The sequence below is a fragment of the Diadema antillarum genome, unplaced genomic scaffold (assembly GCF_040938485.1).
Source record: "Diadema antillarum isolate AM-2024a unplaced genomic scaffold, OU_Dant_1.0 seq00000604_RagTag, whole genome shotgun sequence".
NCBI lineage: Eukaryota > Metazoa > Echinodermata > Echinoidea > Diadematoida > Diadematidae > Diadema > Diadema antillarum.
The window spans coordinates 919,117-944,378 of NW_027271532.1; the positions used below are offsets into that span (position 1 = coordinate 919,117).

The 25,262-nt window shown below is 38.9% G+C and overlaps 1 protein-coding gene across 2 annotated transcripts in view; it reads right to left on the reverse strand.

Moving 5' to 3' along the window:
* The window catches only part of LOC139735868 (uncharacterized), a 113,770-nt gene that overhangs the window by 72,429 nt on the left and 16,079 nt on the right, over positions 1-25,262 (reverse strand). For both annotated transcript variants that reach the window (XM_071646616.1, XM_071646615.1), the window contains exons 2-3: positions 15,332-15,565; positions 10,919-11,183 (exon numbers count right to left, since the gene is read on the reverse strand). In XM_071646616.1, coding sequence (XP_071502717.1) covers positions 10,919-11,183; positions 15,332-15,565 — 499 coding nt within the window. The remainder of the gene's footprint in view (positions 1-10,918; positions 11,184-15,331; positions 15,566-25,262) is intronic.

Below are 25,262 nucleotides of genomic sequence, written 5' to 3' on the forward strand. Positions count from 1 at the left end.
AATACAATGAATAATACAATAATGTAAAATGAATTTTGTTATTGTTCTCTCAGTATCAACACTTGAGAAAGGGCGGCGAGACGCTCGAAAATTTGTGTGAAGAAATAAACCGTTGGTGAATACAGCATGAACTTTGTTACAGCTTTGTTACTTATCTTTTTATCTTGCCAACACGTGGGCTACCTTATCAACATATATATATATATATATATATATATATATATATTCATATTTTTAATACACATATGTGTATCTTTATAATATTAATAATTTTGCCTTATTCTGTTCAAATGTATGCAAATTGGTTGCTTTTTTGCGCGCTTTTGTGTTTACGTCCCAAGCCCTTGAAAAAGACTGGTAACTCCGTCGAAAGCTTGGGAGAGTAAAAGGCTATTAGTGAACATTACTGCAACGTCTGCGAGCAGTCTTTCCCGTCACACCTACACATAAATATAATTCAGCACCCACAACGTAGGAGGCCAAGCCCGCTTCACCTTATATGTTGTATATATATGATTATATATAATGAAACGTTTAGTCCGCGTGTTGGTACCAGTAGGTATAGAAAAGATGAAAAAGTAGAGTGGTAATGCATTTTGACAGTCTTCATCTTCATCATCATTTTTTCTGTCTACATGTATATAGAAATATATATATATATATATATATATATATATATATACCAAAATATATGTATCTTACATACAATTATAAATTCAGCAATGTTATAACAACTGCACTTGATAACCTAGGACGGCGCTTCTTCTCTGTCATAATAGTATAGGACAAAATATGTACCATGTAAAGCAGAACATAAAAATGCTTCTCCTTCATGCTTCAGTCAGATTTTTTTATCCCGTTTTGCAAAGCTTCTTCAGCATACATAATACCGTGTTGTTGTAGCCTATAAGAAAAGCAATCAGCTTTTGTGAGAAAAAGGAAAGAAAGAACACAGACAAGTTTCAAACGTAAAACTTGCCATTCATCTCTCTCATCTTGACCACACAGTGGTATAAACACGAACTAAAGATTTGCCACGCAAACGCTAAGAGGACGCTAATCAGGCAGATCATTATGTTCTGAACATGCGCGACACAGCCAACAGCCATGATCATTGTCCAACACGGGAGGCTGCGCCGTCTTGATGTTAGCGTCGCCGATCTGAAGAACTCGCTGTTACCACAGATCAGAATTGAAGATCTCGGGTAGTAGAATACCCATTTCCATGAATTTTGGATACTAGAGGTATTCACATGTGCATAAAAAAATCACACTATCGATCGAGATAAATGATGATCACTGGCAATTTCCCCCTTCTTATGTAAGTCAATGTGATCAGTTCGGGTGATAGAATAGCAGGATTAAAACTATCAACGTTCGATACCTTCGCCAATCACGTATAAGCAAAGGTTATTATAGCTCTAGAATAAAACTTTCGTTTGAAAGACCTGAAAAGAAAGAGTACCGCCTATTTCCAAAACCTAGCCCATAATAAAGGCGCGGCACGCGTGAATAGATGTTTCATGGCCACGCCACCTCACCGCGAATACAATAAGAGTGCCTTATTTGCATAGATGAAAGCGCCTACCGAAAGACCGCCTCAGACAAAAGAAGGCCATGATATCCAACCTTGGTCATGGTTTGTTACATTCGAAAAACATGTGTCAGTATTTTGTTGGTCAAACTATGGAAATATATGAACTTATCCCGTCGAAACAAGAATATCGGTCTGTAAACACTCGTAAAATAATGGGGAATGAGTGTTTTGAACTGGCAACACCTCAATTGCGAATGTCAACCTTACCTTTTCCCTGTCATATTGTACCTTTTCTGCCAGCAGAATCAAACACGTGAATGATTGTGACAGACAATTATCGCGCAATTGATTGTGGGCTGTAAATCTAGGTTTTATCAAGTATGTCAACGAACTAAATATTGAAAAGAAATTAAATATTCATTTCAATAAAGCATTGTCATGTCGATTTAAAAGATATACATACATACATAATATGCAGAGTGGGAATAGATAAAGGCATTCATGGACGTATAGATAATTCAACGTACATGTTCCACGTATACACACATTCGTTGAACTACGTTCGTGAATGCCCTTATCTTCTCACCCTGGATGAATAATGAAGTAGCTACATGTACACTTGTTCTGTACAAGGCGCCTTCTCTTCCTCTCTCTCTCTCTCTCTCTTATATGTATAATATATATATATATATATAATATATATATGTATATATATATAACAGCAACAAATAGTTTCTTCTCGGAGTCCTAAGAAAGTATAGATTCACTACAGTAGGTCAATATAAACTCCGTTGGAGACGTAAAGTGTCAAATGTATTGACTTGACAAAGCCCTATGGGCGAAAATGCGTCAAATTTATGTCTCCAACGGAGTTTATATTGACCTACTGTTGTGAATATATATATATATATATATATATATATATATATATATATATGTATATATATATATATATATATATATATACCTTTATATACGATTTTGCCTTATTCTGTTCAAATGTATGCAAATTGGTTGCTTTTCTGCTTTTGTGTTTACGTTCCAAGCCCTTGAAAAAGACTGGTAACTCGGTCGAAAGCTTGGGAGAGTAAAAGGCTATTAGTGAACATTACTGCAACATCTGCGAGCAGTCTTTCCCGTCACACCTACACATGAATATAATGCAGCACCCACAACGTAGGAGGCCAAGCCGCTTCACCTTGTATGCTATATATATATATAGATTATGATTATGTATTATGAAACTCATAGTCCGCGTGTTGGTACCAGTAAAGAAAAGATAAACAAGTAGAGTGGTAATGCATTTTGACAGTCCAACAGTGCTATTTATTAGCACATTCGGACTTTCAAAATTCATTACCATTCTACTTCTTCATCTTTTCTACCGACATGTATATAGAAGTATATATATATATATATATTTTGACAGTAATGTTATAACGACTGCGCTTGATAACCTAAGACGGCGCTTCTTCTCTGTCATAATAGTATAGGACAAAATATGTACCATGTAAAGCAGAACATAAAATGCTTCTCCTTCATGCTGCAGTCAGATTTTTTTGTTTATTCCGCTTTGCAAAGCTTCTTCAGGATACATAATACCGTGTTGTAGCCTATAAGAAAAGCAATCAGCTTTTGCGAGAAAAAGGAAAGAAAGAACACAGACAAGTTTCAATCATAAAACTTGCCATTCATCTCTCTCATCTTGACCACACAGTGGTATAAACACGAACTAAAGATTTGCCTCGCAAACGCTAAGAGGACGCTAATCAGGCAGATCATTATGTTCTGAACATGCGCGACACAGCCAACAGCCATGATCATTGTCCAACACGGGAATCTGCGCCGTCTTGATGTTAGCGTCGCCGATCTGAAGAACTCGCTGTTACCACAGATCAGAATTGAAGATCGCGGGCAGTACAATACCCATTTCCGTGAATTTTGGATACTAGAGGTATTCACATGTTCTTAAAAAAAATCAAACTATCATTTTTTAGCTCTGTATTATTCAATTTTCAAAACAGATTCAAATTCTGTCCATTCCAGTTGCATTACTCCTGTCTCGATACCGGTGGGACGTGGCTGTTGTGATGGGTCCGTACATGTATTTCCATAACCATCCTCCATCATGTCTATAGCAACGTGGATTGACTGTATGCATTGTGCCAACGATTTTCGTGTACATTTTTCAAGAAGTGATTATGTCAGTAATGCATCTAATTGTTATCAAAAAAAGAAAATCAACAAGCTGTATACAGGTACTTGAAATACGTGGGGTACCTTGTATGAAGAATGTGGTAATGACAGGGTGTTGAAGGAAGGCCTCTGATTTCGACGGACTGTGAGAAAAAATAGGAAATGATTATCATTAGCGCAGATAGGGTCTTTACCAAGAAAGAAGAGTCAATCAGAGCAACGTACAGAACAGAAACCAAGAATTCAAGAGACCTCCCCTGATGGTAGCATAAGTTGTGAAGATTTTGCATGTTCAAAGAAAGCTTTAGTTCATGAATAAACGCAGTATAAGCATATACAAACTTCGCCTTTTGTGAGAGTTCTTTCGGTCGACTTTCAAATGCAGTGAGCATCGCGGAGCTGCAAGAAAACGATACATGTTTTATGAAGACTAGAAGAGCCCTATGATAGTTATAGTCGAAGCCTGTGAATGAAACTTATATACTAGCGTGACACCTACGCTTTATTGAACATGGTTTGAGTTTTTAGGTCAGTAAAACACGTTTCCAAATTAATCTTTGACAGGAATTACTTCGACTCCCTTTGCCTATAGCATATTTTGCTTCATTTCTGTGCACAACAAAATATGAGTTTCAGTACCACCTGTGTTCTGCATTCATTCCTTGAAACCCTTCAGTTTGTAGCGAAATGAAGCATCATCCTATATGCATCCTACAGCATACGAGTGATTGCATGGATGTATACGAAACTACAAACGTGAAAAACAGCTCATTCTGTATTTGGCGTGTACATGCATTCATTTATTATGTATAATTATTATCATCATTGAGCGTATCTAATTGAACTCATGAACCAGACGGCGAAAACTTCCCCCTTCCTTTGCAGCGATAGTGATTACTATTGACATTGAGATTATCGTAACTTCACAGTCAATTATGCCTAATGTGAATAACAAGTCAACGATCAGAAATGAAGAAGTTGAGGGGCAAGATATAAAGAGAGAGTGAGGGAGAGAGAAAGAGAAGGTGAGACAGAGCACATACTTTGATTTATGCAAAGGCACGATCAGTGATCGAAATCATAAAAATTGATAAAGAAAAGTATGAATAATGAAGCTAGCATTCTACGCTACACCGGGACGACTGAACTTCGACAGTATAGAGTGTAAATACTGTTTCTGCTAGAGAAAAAGATGACACTCTGAGTTACAAGACGTGTAGTGAACAGAATTAGCAGCGATAAGAAAAGCGCCTCAGATCTTCCGACAGAAGATAGCTGTATTGACTATACTGCTGAATAACGTAAACTAATCAGGAGCGATTAGCGAGTAAGGAGACGTAATTTCAAAAGAGAGATAATGACATCAAAAAAGCCCACATTAGCAGAGTTTCTAAAGGTTGTCTTTATGTTTGTAGTTTCTTTTCGTTGTTTGTTTGTTTGATTGATTGACATCTTGTTTCTTTGCTTGATATTTTGTTGCCCCGGCGGCTCAATCCCACTTACCAGCATTGCCTTCTTCTTTATAGCTGCTACACGGGTACGATGATTTTTGAAGTCCTTTGATTCTCTCTTTCTATCATTTTGCATCATGGTAATTTTGTTGGAAAGATTTTAGTTTTTACTGCACCTCAAATGTTTTCCCTTATGTTTTTTTTTTTACCTCAAATAACGTGATCATACTAATCATATAATGTTTAACAATTTTATATATATTTTCTTTTTTTTTCAAAACATAAGGATGCGTGCTTGACTTGATCATATTCTTTGATGTGTGGATGCATGACTTTCGCGACGGATGAGTGCTAGACTTTACATTCTGATTTTGCAGTTTTCTCCGATATTACTAAGGTTGTGAGACGTTAGCGGTTAAAATGTCGGGAAATGAATCTGCCGTCATGCGAAGGTCCAGCATCAAAACACTTTTCCGAAGTGAAGTACAATTTCTGGGATACCTCTAATATCGCTGATATTCTGTTTGTAAGTGTTACCCAACACCCAATGTACCGATCACGTCAAAAAGCAAAGTAATAGATTTTTTCACATGGTCATAATATTGGTGCGATACGAAAATGAAACTCACTAAGCTCCAAAATAATTTCAGTAAACAATGATATTGTTACCGATCAAAATCTTTTGAAATATTCAGAAATACGCAAACCAAAAATCACTCTCTCCATTTCTTTACGCCTCCCCCCCCCCCCCCGAATCACCGCACTGCAGTGCACGCAAATGAACTATCAGTAACCTTTGTTTATTTCATATGGATGTGTAGTTCTTGGTCTGTGTGCCATTATGTCCTTCATTTTGAAATAGACTAATTAGTTTGAGAATTTCATATTCCTACAAAACGATGTTCGCATACAGTTCGCGGGAATATTAGACCTAGATGAGGGTCTGATTGCTCTTCAAAATCTGGTGAACGTTTCAGAATGAGGATTATGTAGATATGTGTAGTGCTATATTTTCAAATTCCACTTTGTTCCACGTATCTGGTTTCAGCCAGCGCTAGGCGCAACAAGCACGTGGCTTCAACTGCAGGTTTCAGCGGCTGTCCTCGTGGTGCTGTGAGTAAATCGCTTGTTGTGAGCCAAACACGCGTCGTTGTTATGAAGTTACTAAGGTTACACTTTAGTCATGCCGCGATCGCTTTGGTGGTGGGTAGCTACGCAAAACAAGGAACTGACCATTGATCGATTACTCGTAGACTTTTGATGAAATAATAAGGAAGGCATGCGCCGCATTGTCAATAAGATATTTTTTGGTCCGACAGTGTAGCACATTGTTCAAGGCATCCTCGGATTATCTCCGCCTGTGACCATGGGCTCGCACGCCAACGAGCCCCTCACCGACAAAGGACTGCCGATTTCAATAGGGCACGCTCGCCCCTCACACTAACAAAAGAGGGATTACTGTTGGCACTTCCTGCTCAAATGGATAAAAGAGTGGAAAGACTCTCCTCCAAGACCCGGGACAATTACCTTTACTCTCAAAGAGGAACCGGGACTAAATAACCAAAGTTTGGGAATGAACTACTCGGTCAAAAAAGTAAATTGCATGGGCAAAACAAACTGCGAATATCTTTGAAAGTATACGACTCTAGTTGACAAATGTGGTATCATTCGAAAGAAAAAATGTATATCTAAAACTTTGTCACAGAGTCAAACACACGTTCTATTGAAGAAAATTCACAATTAATTCTTCCTTTTCATGCTACCCAAAATTTCTTAATAATTTTTTTATGATATGATTTCTTTCAGCAATATTTCAAATTAGGATAAATATTACTGCAAACTGACGACATGGCACGAAAGAATTACCATTTCTCCACATTTTTTGTGCAGACAACATTTCAAAACAAGCAGTAATTACAGAGATATGACAGTTTGAAATTACCCTGTCTATCCAGATTCGGAGCTTCCGAGCACTGGCTAAAAATCTCTGGCACGTTAGGGGTTTTGGGCCTGGCACATTAAGAGTTAAGTTCATGCATCTTGAGTAATTTTCAAGGTATGGAGAAAAAGTGTAATTTCGGTATTAATTTCGTAAATTGTTAGCATTTTAACCTGGCCTTTGACCCTATGACCACATACTTCCAAAGAGAATTACTGTCAGGTAGAACATGCATAAATATGTACTAAGTTCATGATGATACTTTGAGCCACTTCAGAGATATGGAGGAAGAAGTGAAATTTACTATTTTCACTTGACCTTTACGGCAAATAACTTCCCACACAATCTCTATTGGGTTATACATGTATACACTAAGTTTTATGAAGTCTTGCAGGCATTGCATAAATGAGGGAAAAAGTGAAATTCTGAGGTGTTGGCCTTGACCTTTGACCCCATGACCTAAAAATTCCCTAGGAACTCACTGCCCATGAAGATACCTTGAACCATACCTTTTGAAATATGAAGAAAAGTGAAATTTTAACATTTTCTCTTGACCTTTGACCACATGATCTAAATTCTCTCCTGAGAATCTACACTAAGTTTCTAGAAAATGCCTTCAGACATTGCATAGGTATGGTGGAAATAGTGAAATAGTGAAATTTTGAGCATTTGACCTTGACCCTATGGCCTGAAATTTTCCTTAAAGAATCTTTATGATGGTACTAATACATATAGTGGCTCCTTATAAAGCACATAGGCCCACCTTTCAGTGCTCATGGTGCTAGTAATCTAGTATGTACACACCAAGTTTCAAGAAAATACCTTCAGGCATTGCATACCATAAAGTTCTGTGTATAAGACGCACTATTTTTTCATCGGAAAACATGGAAAATCGGGGGTGCGTCTTATACATGGGTACAGTCGAATCACGGAAAAAAATCTGTCACGTACACCCAATTTTATAATGTCAACTTGGGGCCATGTATGCCAATTGATGTTCGGAGGGTAAGCAATCACTAAAACTTACGGATAAATGAGCGATCTTTCAATCTGGACACGCGCAACAGCTGAAATACGGGATAAACTTACATCGGCCTTGTGTAGTAACGATGTATCAATCTGGCCATAGACAACACCAGCTGTAGCACTGCTACTGATGTACATTTGTATATCAGTCTACCAAGCTACCAACAGCCAACCTACAGATGAGTAGTAGCTGAAATACGCGATGTGCAGGTATCATTACTAAATTACCGATACCGTAAAACTTATCAATGTTTTATGGCCATAGACAAAAGCTGTAAAATATGGAGTAGGATCGACACTATGTCACCGTAATGTAAACGATGTGTGAAGTATGTACAATTGTACGCATATCCATGGCGTTCGTTTGCTCTTCACGAGGCCAGGATAGCATACTAGTAGCTACACTGTATAGCTACATGTAGCTAGCTAGCAAGCCTTTTGCAAAGGCAGCAGCTGCAGAGAGGCTCTCGCAATGGACTCGTGTGCACACAGCGATCGGATCGGAGCGCACTTGCCCGTTGCGCGCGGTGTGTGCAAGTCCATTGCTCTCTGTGTGCGTATGCTGAAATTATAGCGAGCTGCCTTTTGCAAAAGGCTAGCACTGTGCATACAAGCATGGTACAAGAGACACATATGTTACTGGTAATCCCTCCGGGCGAACAACAGTGAGTGTAATTACCGTACGCACCGTACATCTCGTCGTACGATCCCTCTGCTACACTTGTTGATGTTCTTCTTATTTTTCGTAATGAACCTTCCAGTCTGACATGCGTCAATATGCGAGACACCCTATATATGATAGCAAAGATCGTACTGTACACTCGCGAGTATGATATGATACATGTACCACGATTGAAAGGCAAAACAATAATAGCAAGTGAGTAACGAGACAAGTCTCGCATTTTGCGTCTTCCATATTTTGCTGATGTCCGATAAATACCGTTAAAAGAAAGTATAAAAGGAAACGAAAAATAGAGCAAATACATGCTGCATTCCAGGGAAATTTTGAGCTGAAATAATATGTATGACACACGCAATATTTGCGTGGAAATTTTTGTGTTTTTCAAAGTTTTATTTTAGGTCCGAAAGTAGGGGTGCGTCTTATACACGGAACTTTACGGTATATAAGGGGGAAATAGTGAAATTTGAGCATTATGCCATGATCTAAGATCTAAGATGGAATGCTAAGGGCAGTGGCACAAAATACAACAGGTCTCTACATTTGACTGTCAGTCACTCCAGTACAAAATTTGAACACTTTCTACCACAAAACACCAACTGTATGGCAGCACACAAGGCACCCACAAAGACGACACTGGGAACAGAATTAAACAGGAGAAAATTTTCACCATGAAGCAAGTCTATGAGTTTCAGGAAATGTGGATTGTCATAAATACACAATAAATATTATATGGCAGTGTATAAATTAGGCAGAATATTGAGGTCAGCATTATAACCAAAACTAACAAGTCAAGATCTGACGATAGTACACCTCTGTACTTCAAAGCTTGAACAAAAATCAGTTGAGAAATATGGCCAGTAGAGTGCAGACAAGGAGACCCTTGGAAATCAGTTTCTGTACAGTGCACAGAACAAACAAGGGTGTTACCACCAAAAGCTGCAGGAAGGGAGATTTTTAAATAACACACTTCCATATCAAATGTGGATTTAAAATCTTTCACGAAGTGCAGCCCATAAGCCCCACACAAGACACCAACTAAACTATGACCTTTGACCCTGTAAAAAAGCCCAGTGCATGGGAAGAATTTATCACTTTCAGCTTGTGTACAGTTTTGTTACAAGTTCTGCATTCATTAAATGCTGTCTACGTATCATTCTGGCCTGCAAATCAATCAAATCAATACACACATTATGCACAGGACAGAGTGGATTGGTGAGAATTGGATGCACAAGTTTAACTTTGGAACTGTTTAAACGACAAGCACAGTGAGTGGGTTTTAGACCATTTTCAAAGTTAAACAAGAGCATCCAACTCATCAATCCACGAAATGGGCCTACGTATCACCCGTAAATTTATGAAATTCAACCTTTTTCCCCCATCATGCGTCCGGTACATCTACCAACACAATACCAAACGAGGCTTGAGCCATGCGTTCAGAATTCACTGGACACAAGGCTCAGTGTGGATCAGTATACAAATGACGCAGGGGTCTGAGTGCATCAGTTGGAATTGTGTGCATAAGGTAACTATGGAATGCTTAACCCACGAGGCGAAGCCGAGTGGGTTTAGGCTAAATTCCATAGTTATCGCATGCACACTATATTCCGACGGTCGCACGAAAAGACATGTGCGTCATCTGATTTATAGAATGGGTAATTTTCTTGCCAAGAACCCATTTTTCTATCGTGTTACCCGATGACAAATTTACTAGATGCATTTCCTTTTGGCTTGCAATAGACGACCATGCATCAATTTTACTGGATGCATGGTTTCTCTTCAGAACCATGCATCCAATAAATACTGATGCATGGTTGTTTTAGCCAATAGGCGTCTCGTACTAAGTGCGCAAACGCTTGCTTAATGCGCGAACCTTTGTTACAAGTGCGCGTACTCTTGCTACAAGTGCGCGATAACATGTTTACCACTGTCTCGGCCAGTACAAAATATCACATAGCTCTCTACCAATGAGATCGCAGGATTCTTGCTACCCATTCTATAATAAAAATCAATGCAGGATAATTGACCAATCAGACTGCAGAGATTCTTAAGCCCATTCTATCTTGTTAATGTTAGATTAGGATTTTTACCTTTGTTGGCCATCCAAGAGGCCACCAAATACAACCATCTTGGTGCCGACAACACTTGCTGTGTGTCCTGCCATTGGAGGAGGGCAGAGGCTAGTGGCAACTGCTGACCACTTGTTCTTGTGGGGATAATATATGTGTAGTTCATTGAAGATCTGCGGAGCAAGGTGAGGTGGGTGTGGCACAGGTGGAGCCATGCCACCAAAGAGTATCAGGTTCCCCTTGTAGTTGACCATAGTTGCAGAGCCCTTTGGACTAGGGTATGTTCCTGATAAAGAGAATGAAGTTGAATGAAGTTATATCAAACTATCACTTCATTGACAGCTACAGATAACCCTGAAAATAATCATTATTTGCAAAAAGTGACTTAACCCTGACATTGGTATCTGTAGTATTCTTAAAACAGGGGGGGGGGGTGCATTATGGCCCTTTCAAGATCTCGGCCAAGGATCACCCAATTGCCTCAAAATTTTGCATGATGGTAGAGGATGAAATAATCTATAAAGATGTATAACTGAATATCCAAAAGTCCTTGTCTTTTATTCTTTATGAATTTATTTATGCTCATGTGAGAAAACATAGCTTTGGTTAATTCTCAATGAATAAAGCTTTAGGAATACATAAAGCTAAATGAAAGAAAGATATTATTCAGAGGGGTGAAGGCTCAGGTTTGAGTTTCTTCCTTTGTCTCCCTCTACCAATGAAAATTTTAAGATCGCAACTGCTGATCTGTAAATTAACAATTTTCATTTGTAGAGGGAGACAAATGAAGAAACTCAAAACTGTACATAAAGCTATTCATTTTTTGGTGCATATGTCTTTTATAACTTTCCTCATCAACGCCCTAGAGAAAATAATAGCTTGTGATTTTATTGCTTATGTATTTTATGTTTTCCAATTTTCGTGTATATTTCTTTGATTTTCTTTCAACCTGTTTTGGCTGTGCGTGGGTGTGTGTGTGTGTGTCTGAGAGAGAGTGTGTGTGGTATTTGTTTTACACTACAATAAAAGTGGAAATTTTTGTGGTGTTAAAACTTTTGCGCATTTTGCACAACCAGAAACCAATGTGAAAACAAAAGCACGCAAATATTTTTGCTTGCCATATGTTCCAATAGTTGATGTCTTGATTCTGTGGAATTAAAAACATGTGAAACTCTTCTTATCCCACCAAGCGTGAAAAATTTGTCACACGAAAATACCCACTCTTACAGTATTTGAGAAAGTTATGATACTTTCCAGAAAGTATTTACATAAGTTTGAAAAGTTTCTGATATCATAGGTTTATACACAGTCATACATATCTAGAAATAGCAAAAGTTCAGTGACATGCGTTTGGTGTAATGTAATCTGACACATGTACCAAATGTACGATTTCCATAAATTTGGTATCAAAACGTGCAAGAAGGATCACAGAAAGAAATCATGGAAATTTGTTTCAAAATATTATGGCATGTGGAAGCACTGACAAAATTTGACAAGGGGGCTTTTATGCCCCCTCCCCCCATATTAGGGTCAAACATACATCTTTAAGGATAACATCAGAAAGAATTTTGCGTTTTTTTTTCTTCACTAAAAAGAGAATTAAAGTTCCACAAATGATTTCCTTCCATTCATTTCTTTCAAGAGGAAAGAAGGCCACAAGTAAGAACTGTAAATCAATAACATAAATGAAAACAAGCTGTAAAACTTGAATTTGGTGACTTGCCACTGCAAAGCTGTTCTATTGTATAAGCTGCTTGCGTACAGATATTTTCGCGAATGAGGTCACAGACATTTTCGTGGGATGTTGTTTTTGCGAATTGACACTGACGCTGTCATTACTGCGCTATAAGTGTAGTGCATTGAAACATTATTGTGTGTCGTTAAAGGTAAAACATAGTTCTGGTACGCCTGCACAATTGTTGAATTTCACTCCAAAATGTACAAGTATGCCTAAGAAATGTGTGGAATAATGATGTAATAACAAGATATATATATCAATTTCATTGGGTAACTAGAAATGTCGCTACGGCAACTGGTGTATGCCTCCGCCATAATGCATGGTTCTCCTAATAGGTCTATAGTACAATGTCTTGACAATGTGTGATGACAGTTTCACACAATTGGCAAAATATTAAAATGACAGGTTTGCCACAAATGTGCTGAATGTTCACTTTCCTAGAACTAGGTTCAATTGGATGAATGATTAAAATGGTAGAGTGCAGGTATTTGGGGGAACTCATGATTTTTACTTGACTTTTGACCCTTTTATAAGTTTATGCATTGAGTAATTTTCAAGGTACTGAGAAAAAGTATAATTTCAGTATCAAATGGTAAAATAGTATCATCTAAACCTGGCCTTTGACCTTTGACCTCACAGTTCCAAAGAGAATCACTGTTAGGTAGAACATGCATAAATGTGTAAGTTTCATGATAATACCTTGAGTTACTTTTGAGATATGGAGGAAGAAGTGCAATTTAGCACTTTCAATTGACCTTTGACCTTTTGACCTTTGACCTTTTGGCAAGAAACTTCCCACAGAATATATATTGGGTTATACATGCATACATCAAGTTTAAAAAAATCCTTCAGGCATTGCATAAATATAAGGAAAGTAGTGATATTTTGAGGAGTTGACCTTGACCTTTGACCCATGACCCCCAACTTCCCTAGATAATCACTGCCCATCGGTACATGCATATATACTAAGTTCCATGAAGATACCTTGAACCATTTGCGAGATATGGCGAAAAACATGAAATTTCAACCTTTTTTTCACAATGACATGTGACATTTGACCTTTGACCCTGTGACCCTAAAATCCAAACAAAGTATCATTCCCCCAGGATATTATTAGTTATCCCCTGCTTGTTCATGAAATACGGGCAAATATCTACGGTCTGGTGCCATATTCCATGAGGCCGAAGGACGAATGGAATATGGCACCAGACCGTAGATATTTCCCGTATTTCGTAAGAACAAGCAGGGGGTAACGATTTTATCTTTTAGTGTAAGTGCTAACCTTCTTCTCGCTGATTTCCCCTCGTGAATGATGTTGAAATCGCCGGCTGTCAGCCATGACCATGTTGACTTAGGCCTACGTCTCGCGAGCTGATTACTGCATGCGATGCGCGCATACAAATACGTACACGTACACGCCATAAGATACTGCAGTGCAGTAGCCAGATAGATATAAGTTGCTGTTGTTTATCAAGCGTCTAGTGGTCTCAGGTTATGTGCGCAACACGCTTGAGGACCACGCGCTGTCCATTTGTTTTGTACAGGATTAGCGCGCACTTTCCTATAAGCGTCTTTGGTACACGCGCAGCTGGCTGTGTAATACAGTATCATGACGTCATATCCACGTAATACGGGATATATTTTGTAAGTGGTTGATTGACCAATGAGATTACAGAATTCACGATCACTAAAAGATAAACCCTCATACCAAGTTTGATGCAAAACCACCTCACGGTTCTTGAGATATCGACAAAAACAAAACGGGACGGACGTACGGACGACCCGAAAACATAATGCCTCCGGCCACTTCGTTGGCAGAGGCATAATGATTGAAATGCGAAATATTAACCAAAAAGGTTTGCCAGAGCCGCAGTCTCAGAACGGGGTCAGGCTAACTTAGACTCAAGGACAACTCAGCCTCGCTTTGATAGCGGGCAAAGTTGTCCCTTTGGATTGTAGAGTGCTGTACTATGGGAGCGCTTCGCGTTCTGGCTGGCCGAAGTTATGGGCCGAGTTGATACAACGCGCTCATCAAAGAACCTCTTTGGCGTGCATGCAAAATGAACGTGTGCCTTTGTATAAATATGGTAATAGTAGAAATACTCTGAACAACTCATCATCCCAGTAAATTGCGTCAGCCAGGTAAGTTTCTTGGTAGACTAGATATTGCAAGCAAATATGAAATGGTGCAAGACGGGTTCTCAAACCATCCAAGAATTATGTTTTTACTTTAAAGGGATTGTACAGTTATGGTTGAGACCTAATTTCAGGTTTCTAACATTTTTTGGTGATATAATGAGAAACCTCTTATAAAATGTGAAAGAGCATGTAATTCTATGAGGAATTCAACATTTATTTGATAAAAATTGGTTCTGAAATGGCTGAGATATCAAAAAAGAACAATTCTAATAAAGTGTGGGACCCACACTTTATTACGATCGCTTTGTTTTACTTTGTTTTTTGATGTTTCAGTCATTCCAAACCCGATTTTCATCAAATAAACTTTGACTTCCTCTTAAAATGGTATGTTCTGTACTATATCATAATTGTTTTCTTGGTATCTCGCAAAAAGTTAAAAACCCAATTCTCATCTCCACCAAAACTGTACTATTCCTTTAAATTTGTGATCCAACTGCGATTCACAAAATTCGCAAAAACTACACCCTCACAAAAATAACAGCTTCTACAGTACTTACCTGAGGCCAAGACTCTTGTCCATTCACGCCCACATAGGTCCAGCTGCCACATGTCATTGAAGGCAGTTCGAGAGCCAGAACAGCCACCAAAGATAAAAACCTTGCCATTCATATACACCACACTGTGCGAATTACGTCCTGTCACTGGTGTAGAGGGGCATTCACAAGAGCTCCACTTGAGGACTCCCTCACAGGCAGCATTGACAAAGGACTGTTTCCGCTTAAGAATGACCCCTGTGGTGGGGAAAAAAAGTCAGTGTAGAAAATACTTAAATGAAATTAACCATAAAGTCCTGTGATTGCAACTGCTTGACAAAATTGCCCTTCATTGACGAAAAAAACACAAAATCAATCAGTGTTTAGTAGTCATGATAAAAAAAAATAATAATGGGTACACATTACTCAGGAAGGATTCAAACCTACAATGGTACGACCTCATGATCAGCGGACAGGCGTCTTGTCCACTAGACCACCCAGCCTCCCCCAACAGCCAGTGCTGGTTCTAATCCTTACAGCATGCAGTGGGTACTGCACATTAAAGAGGAATTCCAGTGTACTGTAAAAGTGGTTTCTTTCGCGGTGGTTTTATTTTCGCGCTTTTCACGCTTTGAGGTTGAACCGCGAATTAAACATCACACGAAAATGTTTTGAACTCGCCGCTTGTTACAACGCTATTGCGCACTTGCACACACGAAGATTCCGCGCATTGAGTGTATTGATGGTCAACATACACACAGCGATACCGCGTAATGTACAAATGTAGGAACAAGCATGTTATAAAGTACTCGAGAGACGGAATTTCAGGTAAGCCTGCATTTAATTTTGATTTCTATTTGATAAATGAAAGAATAATTGGATTACAGTTTGGGTTTTTCATGTGCAAAATAAAACAGTTTTTGCCGACTGTGAATACACAGATTTTGCCGACCGCGAATTTAAACACACGCGAAAAAGTCTGCACCGATGGAAACCGCGAAAGTATCTGTACCTGAAAGAAACCACTTTTACAGTACATGTAGTTGAAAGTTAGTCTGAAAAGGAGTACAATTTTCTTGACACAAGAATGGAAATTTGATCAAAATTGGATGAAAAATAAGGAAGTTACAACATTTTGAAGTCGTGCTAATTTTTTTTTTTTTGGAAACAGTTCTCGAACAGTCAATATTAATATGCGAATAGCAAAGTGATGATGTCATCAGTCAGTAGAGCACCGGGCTAGCTCAGGCGGTCTCAGGTTCAAATCCAGATGGAATCCCATTTTCTGTGCTCAATTTCCCCTCACAACTTGCCACATACAGTTGTAGTTAGTTGGTACTCAATTATTTTGAAATATTCACTTTTTTACTCAAATGGAAGAATGCCCCAGTTTCAAATCCTGACATATCTAACATATCTGGGCCCTGTTTTATGAGGAGTTAAAATTGATTTTATATTTGATTTAGACTGTAAAGTCTATGGCAGCTTCTGTGGTAAGGAAATTTAAAATCGATGTTATACAAATGATGCACAGGATAGAGTGCGTTAGTGTAGGCGTATAGTGCACTCGAGGGTATTTACAATTGTGAAACATGCACTCGGCTTCGCCTCGTGCATGTTGCACTACATTGTAAATACCCGAGAGTGAGCTACGCCTCCACTAACGCCACGAAATAATCCTGTGCATCATTTGTTTTATAAAATGGGTCGAAAATTCTAAAACTAACAGCATTTTTCAGCGTTTTTCACGTACCTTTGTGGGTCAGACGTCCGAAGATGTTCGTCCCAAACATTTACGCATGTCGCACTCGGAAATCCCGCACATACAGTATAAGTATGATGGGGGGTTGGGTTTCCGGACACTTAAGTTCCCGCATGAAAACTTACTTATTTTACATAGAATATGCACCCTTTACCTTAAAGACTTGATATAGACTCCTCATATAGGCCTACTAGACAACATACTCTGAAATGGCGTGAGAATTAACCTGCTAAATCGTTGGATTTGCCCTTCAAAGTGACTCCATGTACGCGTCCGGTCCCACAACGCTTGGTCTACTGTACTGTACAAAGTGTACGTATAGTAGAGTATACGTACGCCACACATGTTATGCACGTGGGAAGAAAGGCCGGCCGGCCGGCCGGCAGCCCGAACTAGAAGTTGTTTACAGAATTGACAGCGCGTATGCATGCAATTCAAAGGAGCCGCAATGGGACTAGAATAAAGGAAGCACACGTGACTCATTTCAGCGCTTCCTATTGGCTACATTCTTGAACCCATTTTATAATATGTTTTGATAAAACAGGGCCCAGTCAGCATTGTATCCCCAGATGTATTATATGCTTGGAGGATACTTTTGATTCAGCAGCGTTACGTCGCCGTCTCCGCCACGTCACATTCTTGTGTGTGCTCTAGCAGCCACAAATCTGGACGGATTTCTTTGAAATTTTGTATGGAGGTTCATATTAGTAACGTCTCCACGCCTACAACTTTGGGTGATGCTGCCCCCAGTATTCTGTCTGTTATACGGTAAAATGCCATATTTTTGTGCATAGTTTGTGTGCGCTCTAGAGGTCATATCTGTCAACAGATTTCATTAAAATTTGGTATGGAGGTTTATCCTGATGTAATCTGCACGCCTATATATTTTAGATGTGCTGCCCCCATTGTTCCGTCTTTTTTAGGGTCAAAGGTCATGTTGTTTATGGATGGTTTGTGTGCGCTCTATAGGCTACATTTGTTTACAGATTTTGTTTAAATTTGGTTTAAATTTGGTATGAAGGTCTACCATGATATGAGATGCAAGTCTAAAGAGTTTGGATGTGCTGCCCTCAGTGTTCTGTCTTTTTTAGGGTCAAAGGTCATATTGTTGATGGATGGTTTGTGTGCACTCTATAGGCTTTATTTCTTGATGGATTTTGTTCAAATTTGGTATGGAAGTTTATCATGATGTAATCTACAAACCTATAGATTTTGTATGTGCTGCCCCCAGTGTTCAGTCATTTAAAGGGTCAAAGGTCATATTGGTGGATGGTTTGTGTGCGCCCTATAGGCTACATTTCTTGACAGATTTTGTTCAAATTTTGTATGAATGTCTACCATAACATAATCTACAAGCCTACAGATTTTGGATCTGCTGCCCCCAGTGTTTCGTCTTTTATAGTGTCAAAGGTCATATTGTTGATGGATGGTTTGTGTGCGCTCTTTAGGCTACACTTCTGAACAGTTTTTGTTCAAATTTGGTATGAAGGTCTACCATGATATGAGCTACAAGTCTATAGATTTTGGATGTGCCGCCCAGTGTTCCGTCTTTTATGGGGTCAAAGGTAATATTGTTGATTGATGGTTTGTGTACGCCTTATGGGCTGCATTTCTTGATGGATTTTGTTCAAATCTGGTATGAAGGTCTACCATGATATAGGCTACAAGTCCATAGATTTTGGATCTGCTGCCTCAAGTGTTTCATCTTTTATAGGGTCAAAGGTCATATAGTTGGATTGTTTGTTTGCGCTCTGAGGGCTGCATTTGTTAACAGACTTTGTTTTAATTTGGTATGGAGGTTTATCATGATGTAATCTACAAGCCTATAGATTTTGTATAAGTGCGCTCCCAGTGTTCCGTCTTTCATAGGGCCAAAGGTCATATTGTTGTTGATGGATGATTTATGTGCGCTCTATAGGCTACATTTCTTGACAGATTTTGTTCAAATTCGGTCAGACGCTCTACCATGATATCATCTACAAGCTTATTTATTTTGGAAGTGCTGCCTTCAGTGTGCTGTCTTTTATAGGGTCAAAGGTCATATTGTTGGTGGATGGTTTCTGTGCCCTCTCCAGTGCCAGGGGATACAATCAAATTTCTAGTTATTCTGTTATAATTCAACCACTGGGAATAACATTTTTACGCTACAATAACAGACACACTGAATTTTCATTTTTTGTACATGATCAATGGAAAATTTAGGTGGCAATGACATCCTCAGTTCACTCATTTGCATTTTTATATCAACTTGTATGAGAACTGTTCTGCAGAAACTAGCAAAACTTCACAATTTTATAACATTTTACTTGATTTTTATAAAATTTTCATTGTGGTATTCTTGAATAAGCTTTCACTTTCTTACGAGACCAACATACACATGTCATGTACATGCATGTGGTACTGAACTGGAATTCCTCTTTTTAAATACAAATTAATTCTTGCATCAAGTTCTTTTTATTACAACTGATTGACAACTTGTCTTTAATCAATGTAAATAAGCACTGAATTAATCAGTGTTTAGTCATAGACGTTTCTAGCCATTATAAAAAAAATCATGGGCTTACATACAATGTACCTGGGCAGGATTCAAACCTACGACCTTGTTGAACCAACAAATGTGGAAATGCCCACAATGTAGAAATACATCAACCACAAATGTAGTAGAAAGTCACCCACAAATGTAGAAATTGAACAGGGGCCAGTCATGTAGAAATAACGTGTTGGTGTGCTGTGCAACCGCATAAGTGTGCGTGTGTGTGTGTGTATGTGAAATATGATGGTATTTTACATGGCCAGTGCAACATTTTGTGTGTGTGTGTGGGGGGGCGGGGGGCATTTTCGGGTTTCATGAGCTAACAAGCAAAAAATAAATAAATAAATAAAGAAGGCCTTTAGCACAAATTCATAAAAAGTTGATAACTCTTGCTGGAATGCCAGTTGTCACGGTAATGACAAGAATGCAGCTTCCAGATTGGCTTTTGCTATGGGTAGTTGTCATTCAAGTAAGAGTTGACATCCTAACATCTTTTAAGAAACAGGGCCCTGTTGCACTTCCGGTGTTCTTCAGCTGACAAGCAAATTAAAGGAAGGTCTTCAGCACATGTGCTTAAAGGTTTCATTCTATTTTTTTTCCACTACCACTTCTGGGGTAAAATACGGCAAGTGCCAAAATGTGTCTCACCCATTCACGTAGAAGAAATTAATATTTTTATAACTCCCAGAAGTTCATTGACTCCGCCTATGACCTTTGACCTTGTGGTGACCTTCAACTCACCAAGGGACATTTACCAGCCAAGTTTGGTCACAAACGCACATAGGGATCAAAAGTTATGAGCCATAATCGAAATGTGCCATAAAAACTTTACATTGGGCCATTGGGCCATAAAAGTTCATTGACCCCTGTCTGTGACCTTTAACCTTTTGATGACCTTCAACTCCCCCAAGGGACATCTACCATCCAAGTTTGGACACAAATGGACATAGGGATCAAAAGTTAGGAGCCATAATCGAAACACGCTGTAAAAACTTAACATTGGGCCCTACAAGTTCATTGACCCCTGTCTGTGACCTTTGACCTTGTGGTGACCTTGAACTCCTCAAGGGACACCTACCATCTACCTTTGATCACAAACGGACACATACATTAAAAATTATGAGCCACAATCGAAATGCGCCGTAAAAACTTGACATTGGGCCCTAATGTGTGACTTTGTATTTTAAAGGGATGGTACAGTATTGGTGGAGATGAGAATTGGGCTTTAAAGTTTTTGCAAGACACCACTTATGAAGTAGTACAGAGCACACCATTTTAAGAGGAATTCGAAGTTTATTTGATGAAAATCAGGTTTGAAATGACTGAAACATCCAAAAACAAAGTAAACAAGGAAAAGTAGAAATTACGCGGTGCGTAATATATGTCCCCACCGGAAGTAGCATTTTGTAGCAAAATGTGCAATATAGGTAAAAAATCAAGGTCAAAGGTCAAAGAAGTCAAAGGTCAAAATTCTGTGTAAAAGTTTTGAAGCCCTCACCTAGTGCCATCACATAAAGCAAACGGAATCGAAATCGGGTTAGAAATGGCGAAGGAGTAGCATTTTGTAGCCAATGTACAATACAGGTCAAAAATCAAGGTCAAAGGTCAAAGAAGTCAAAGGTCAAAATTCTGTGTACAAGTTTTGAAGCCCTCACCTAGTGCCATCACATAAAGCAAACGGAATCGAAATCGGGTTAGAAATGGCGAAGGAGTAGCATTTTGTAGCAAAATGTACAATATGGGTCAAAAATCAAGGTCAAAGGTCAAAGAAGGCAAAGGTCAAAATTCTGTGTAAAAGTTTTGAAGCCCTCACCTAGTGCCATCACATAAAGCAAACGGAATCGAAATCGGGTTAGAAATGGCGAAGAAGTAGCATTTTGTAGCCAATGTACAATACAGGTCAAAAATCAAGGTCAAAGGTCAAAGAAGGCAAAGGTCAAAATTCTGTGTACAAGTTTTGAAGCCCTCACCTAGTGCCATCACATAAAGCAAACGGAATCGAAATCGGGTTAGAAATGGCGAAGGAGTAGCATTTTGTAGCAAAATGTACAATATAGGTCAAAAATCAAGGTCAAAGGTCAAAATTCTGTGTAGAAGTTTTGAAGCCCTCACCTAGTGCCATCACATAAAGCAAACGGAATCGAAATCGGGTTAGAAATGGCGAAGGAGTAGCATTTTGTAGCAAAATGTACAATATAGGTCAAAGGTCAAGGTCAAAGGTCACAACTGAAATTCTGTGTACAAGTTTCAAAGCTCCCATGTAGTGCTATCATATAAAGCAAACAGAATCAAAATTGGCTCATAAATGACAGAGAAGTAGCAAATTTAACATTTTGATCACACACGGACGCACACACGGACGGACGCACGGACAGACGGACGCACAGACACACACACGTACGGAGCCCGTTTCATAGTCCCCTGCTCGAACTCGTTCGGCGGGGACAAAAAAAGCGATCGTAATAAAGTGTGGGTCCCACACTTTATTGGAATCGCTCTGTTTTGGATATCTCAGCCAGTTCAAAACCAATTTTCATCAAATAAATGTTGATTTCCTCATGGAATTACAGCCTCTTTCATATTTCATAAGAGGTTTCTCATTATCTCACCAAAAAAAAATGTTAGAAACCTGAAATTAGGTCCCAACCAAAACTATACGATCCCTTTAAACCAAGGAGGTTTGAGAAATGGAGTAACAACAGTCTCATTCCCTTTGATTCCATGTTTCATGCCACCACTCAGAAATATTTGAAGTATGTGCTAAACTGGAGCTGCCTCACAGATAGGAAGACAATTGATTCATGTGGCATTGTATCATGACTCGTCACTTTCAAAGGAAGATATGTCTTTATGATGGTAACTGCTTTTCGCCATCCCTTCGTAGTGAGTACTTAGAACACAAGTGGCACATTATAAGTACAGGCACGGGGATGTGCGAATAAAAATTGTACAAAAATTGATGAAATGAAAATTAAAATTACTTGTTTTTACATGACTTTACACTCATCTGTAACATATAAATGAATAAAGAACTTATATATTCGAAAATTATACCATATCAGTTTCATTTGTCGGAAGCGATCGGAAAGATGATAAAATCAGCTTTGTAGTGAGAGTACAGTTTCAAATATTTTCACGACATACAGCTCAGGTTTACATTTTTGCACATAATCTTAGACGGGATTTACTTTTGTTTCATATGCTTTATTATTAAGGGAACATTCATTCTATTTGACAAATAAACAAGCAGAATATAGACGATATAATGTTAGAGTTTAAAATGAATCTTCAGATTGCTCAAAAAGACGGTGACATGGAACCCTGATAAGATAATCAAAGGCACAAGTGCACCTGTGGAATTCTTTTGTGCATCAATAGAAAATGGCAGCTGTTTGAATAATTACAGCCAGTTGGAACTCCATCTCTTAAACCTCCTTGCTATAACCACTCTTCCCTCCAAGTTTGATTGAAATTATAGTCTTCAGTAGAGAGTTATTCAAGTTTTTGTAGTGTTACAGACGAAGACCTCCCGTGGGCTCGACAAAAATGATGTCAAGAATGAAAACCCAACATTATCGACATTTTCCCTTTGTGGTTTGGACCTTCTTGGTACAGCGCTGTCGTGTTTTAACAGCCACTGGGCTGTGTATAGTTAAGACAATGGTAAGTGCAGGCAAAGAGGGCGCAAGATACAGTAAAACACAGTTACATGTACAACATACATGTAGTTACTTTCAACTTTCAACAAAAGTTACAACATTGCGATAAAATGGTGTTCAGAATATAAATTACTGATTTGTTACAGCAGACTTAAAGAAGAAATCCGGGACTACATAAAGTCATGCTCAAATGAAAGACAAAAATATGAAACGCTCAGATATATTCTTAATTTCACAAATATTTGACAGAAAATATTTTTAATCATTTTGTTTAATATTTTCATTTTGCGAGACGCATTAAAAGTGAGCGAGACTGTTCTCTACCACAATGCAATTCCTGATGACGTACGACCTGCACTTCCGTTTTCTACGATCGCTGCCTGCCCTTGCCACAGAAATTGTGTGTGTGTGCCACTTGTATAAAGTACTATGTGTGAGTGTGTGTGTATGTACGTGTGTTGTCGCAGCGTTCAGCGTTCAGCTCACAGCATGCGTCGCGTCGCGTCCCACTACACCGTGAACCATATACATACGTACAGCATGCAGTTCATACATCGCTTGTTCTTTCGTTTATAATTTTCTCTCTGCTCTAATTAGCGCCCATTTTGTTAATTTCCGTTTATTGCCGTACGTTCATTCTATGTGGTTTTACTGCAAGTGTCATGTCGGGTCCACCTGGATATGCTTTCCAACCAGAGTGGAATCAAGAAGAACTGACCGAGAGGGCTGCCGCTGCTGGCAGTGCTGATGCACATATCCCATCACGCGCGCACGAATGTCATCCTGGAACCAGTGCAACTCAAAATGGTCTTCGCATACGACTCGATTTGGATTAAATTTGTATGTTGCTGAGCCATTTTGCACACCGTTCCCTTCCATTTCTGGATTTGGTATCTGAAAGAAGCTCTTTTTCTTGCCTTTCCCAGGCTTATTCGTACGCCCGTATGCCTGACACATCGGCATCTTCGCTCAATGTTATGATGCACGCACGATGTCGAACAGCATGCATATCATGCATGCAGCTCAGTGTATACCATAACACAGTTGCGCAAGGTACTGTACGTGTATTGACCTCCTCCTAAGCTCCTCCGCAAATAAACTTCGCTCGAGCAATGTGAGGGTGAAACGTCATCGGGTCACGTGATTGATTTCGATTCCGTACAGCAATTTGAACTGTTTGGCTGAAAATATTCCCAAATGTAAAAATCTTGTTTGCTGCAACGGTTATGAAGTGAGGTATATTATTAAGCTCATCGGAATCCTGGATTTCCTAACTATATTATGAATAATCTTTGTATAGGTCGTGGATTTCTTTTTTAAGGACGTTCCTCAGTTAAAGTGAAGTCCATGTCATTTCCCTCAACCTTTCCATGTACCGTAACTTTGACCCATCCAAAGCCCAAATATAAAACCACAGGTTCATGTGCTTGTTTTTCTTCTACGGGACTTTGAAGAATATGACAATCTGTAGTCCAGGACCAAAATGATAGATAGCGTTACAGGATCAAGACCATGATTGGCAACAAAATCCGGGCCCCGTCTTATAAGGCCTTCAACTCAATCACAAGTCCCCAAATCAATCGCAACGTGCATTGCAGCTCTCAAAAAACTTGTGATTGATTTCTATCACAAGTCTTTATAAGACAGGCCCCTGCAATGACAAACTGAAATCCCCATAATTCTTTCAAAATCCATGTTATTTTCTCCAAATTTGCAAGAATTGCAGAGAATGGTACCCAAAATAAGGAAAAGGTTTTAAGATTAGGGTTTATTAGGGGCCATGTGCTCGTTTTTGTGCTACAGATTGTAGCAGCGCCCCGATGCGACATAAATCGTCGTACAAGTTGTAAGTCCCCAAAATCTGGTCAGGAACCTATGCAGAAATGCCCTGACAGGGTGGGTTCATAAATCTCATGCTGTACAAAATGTCCCCTCAAAAAGATTACAATCAAATTTTCGCATTGATAACACCCAATATGATTAAACTGTGTAAACGCTACT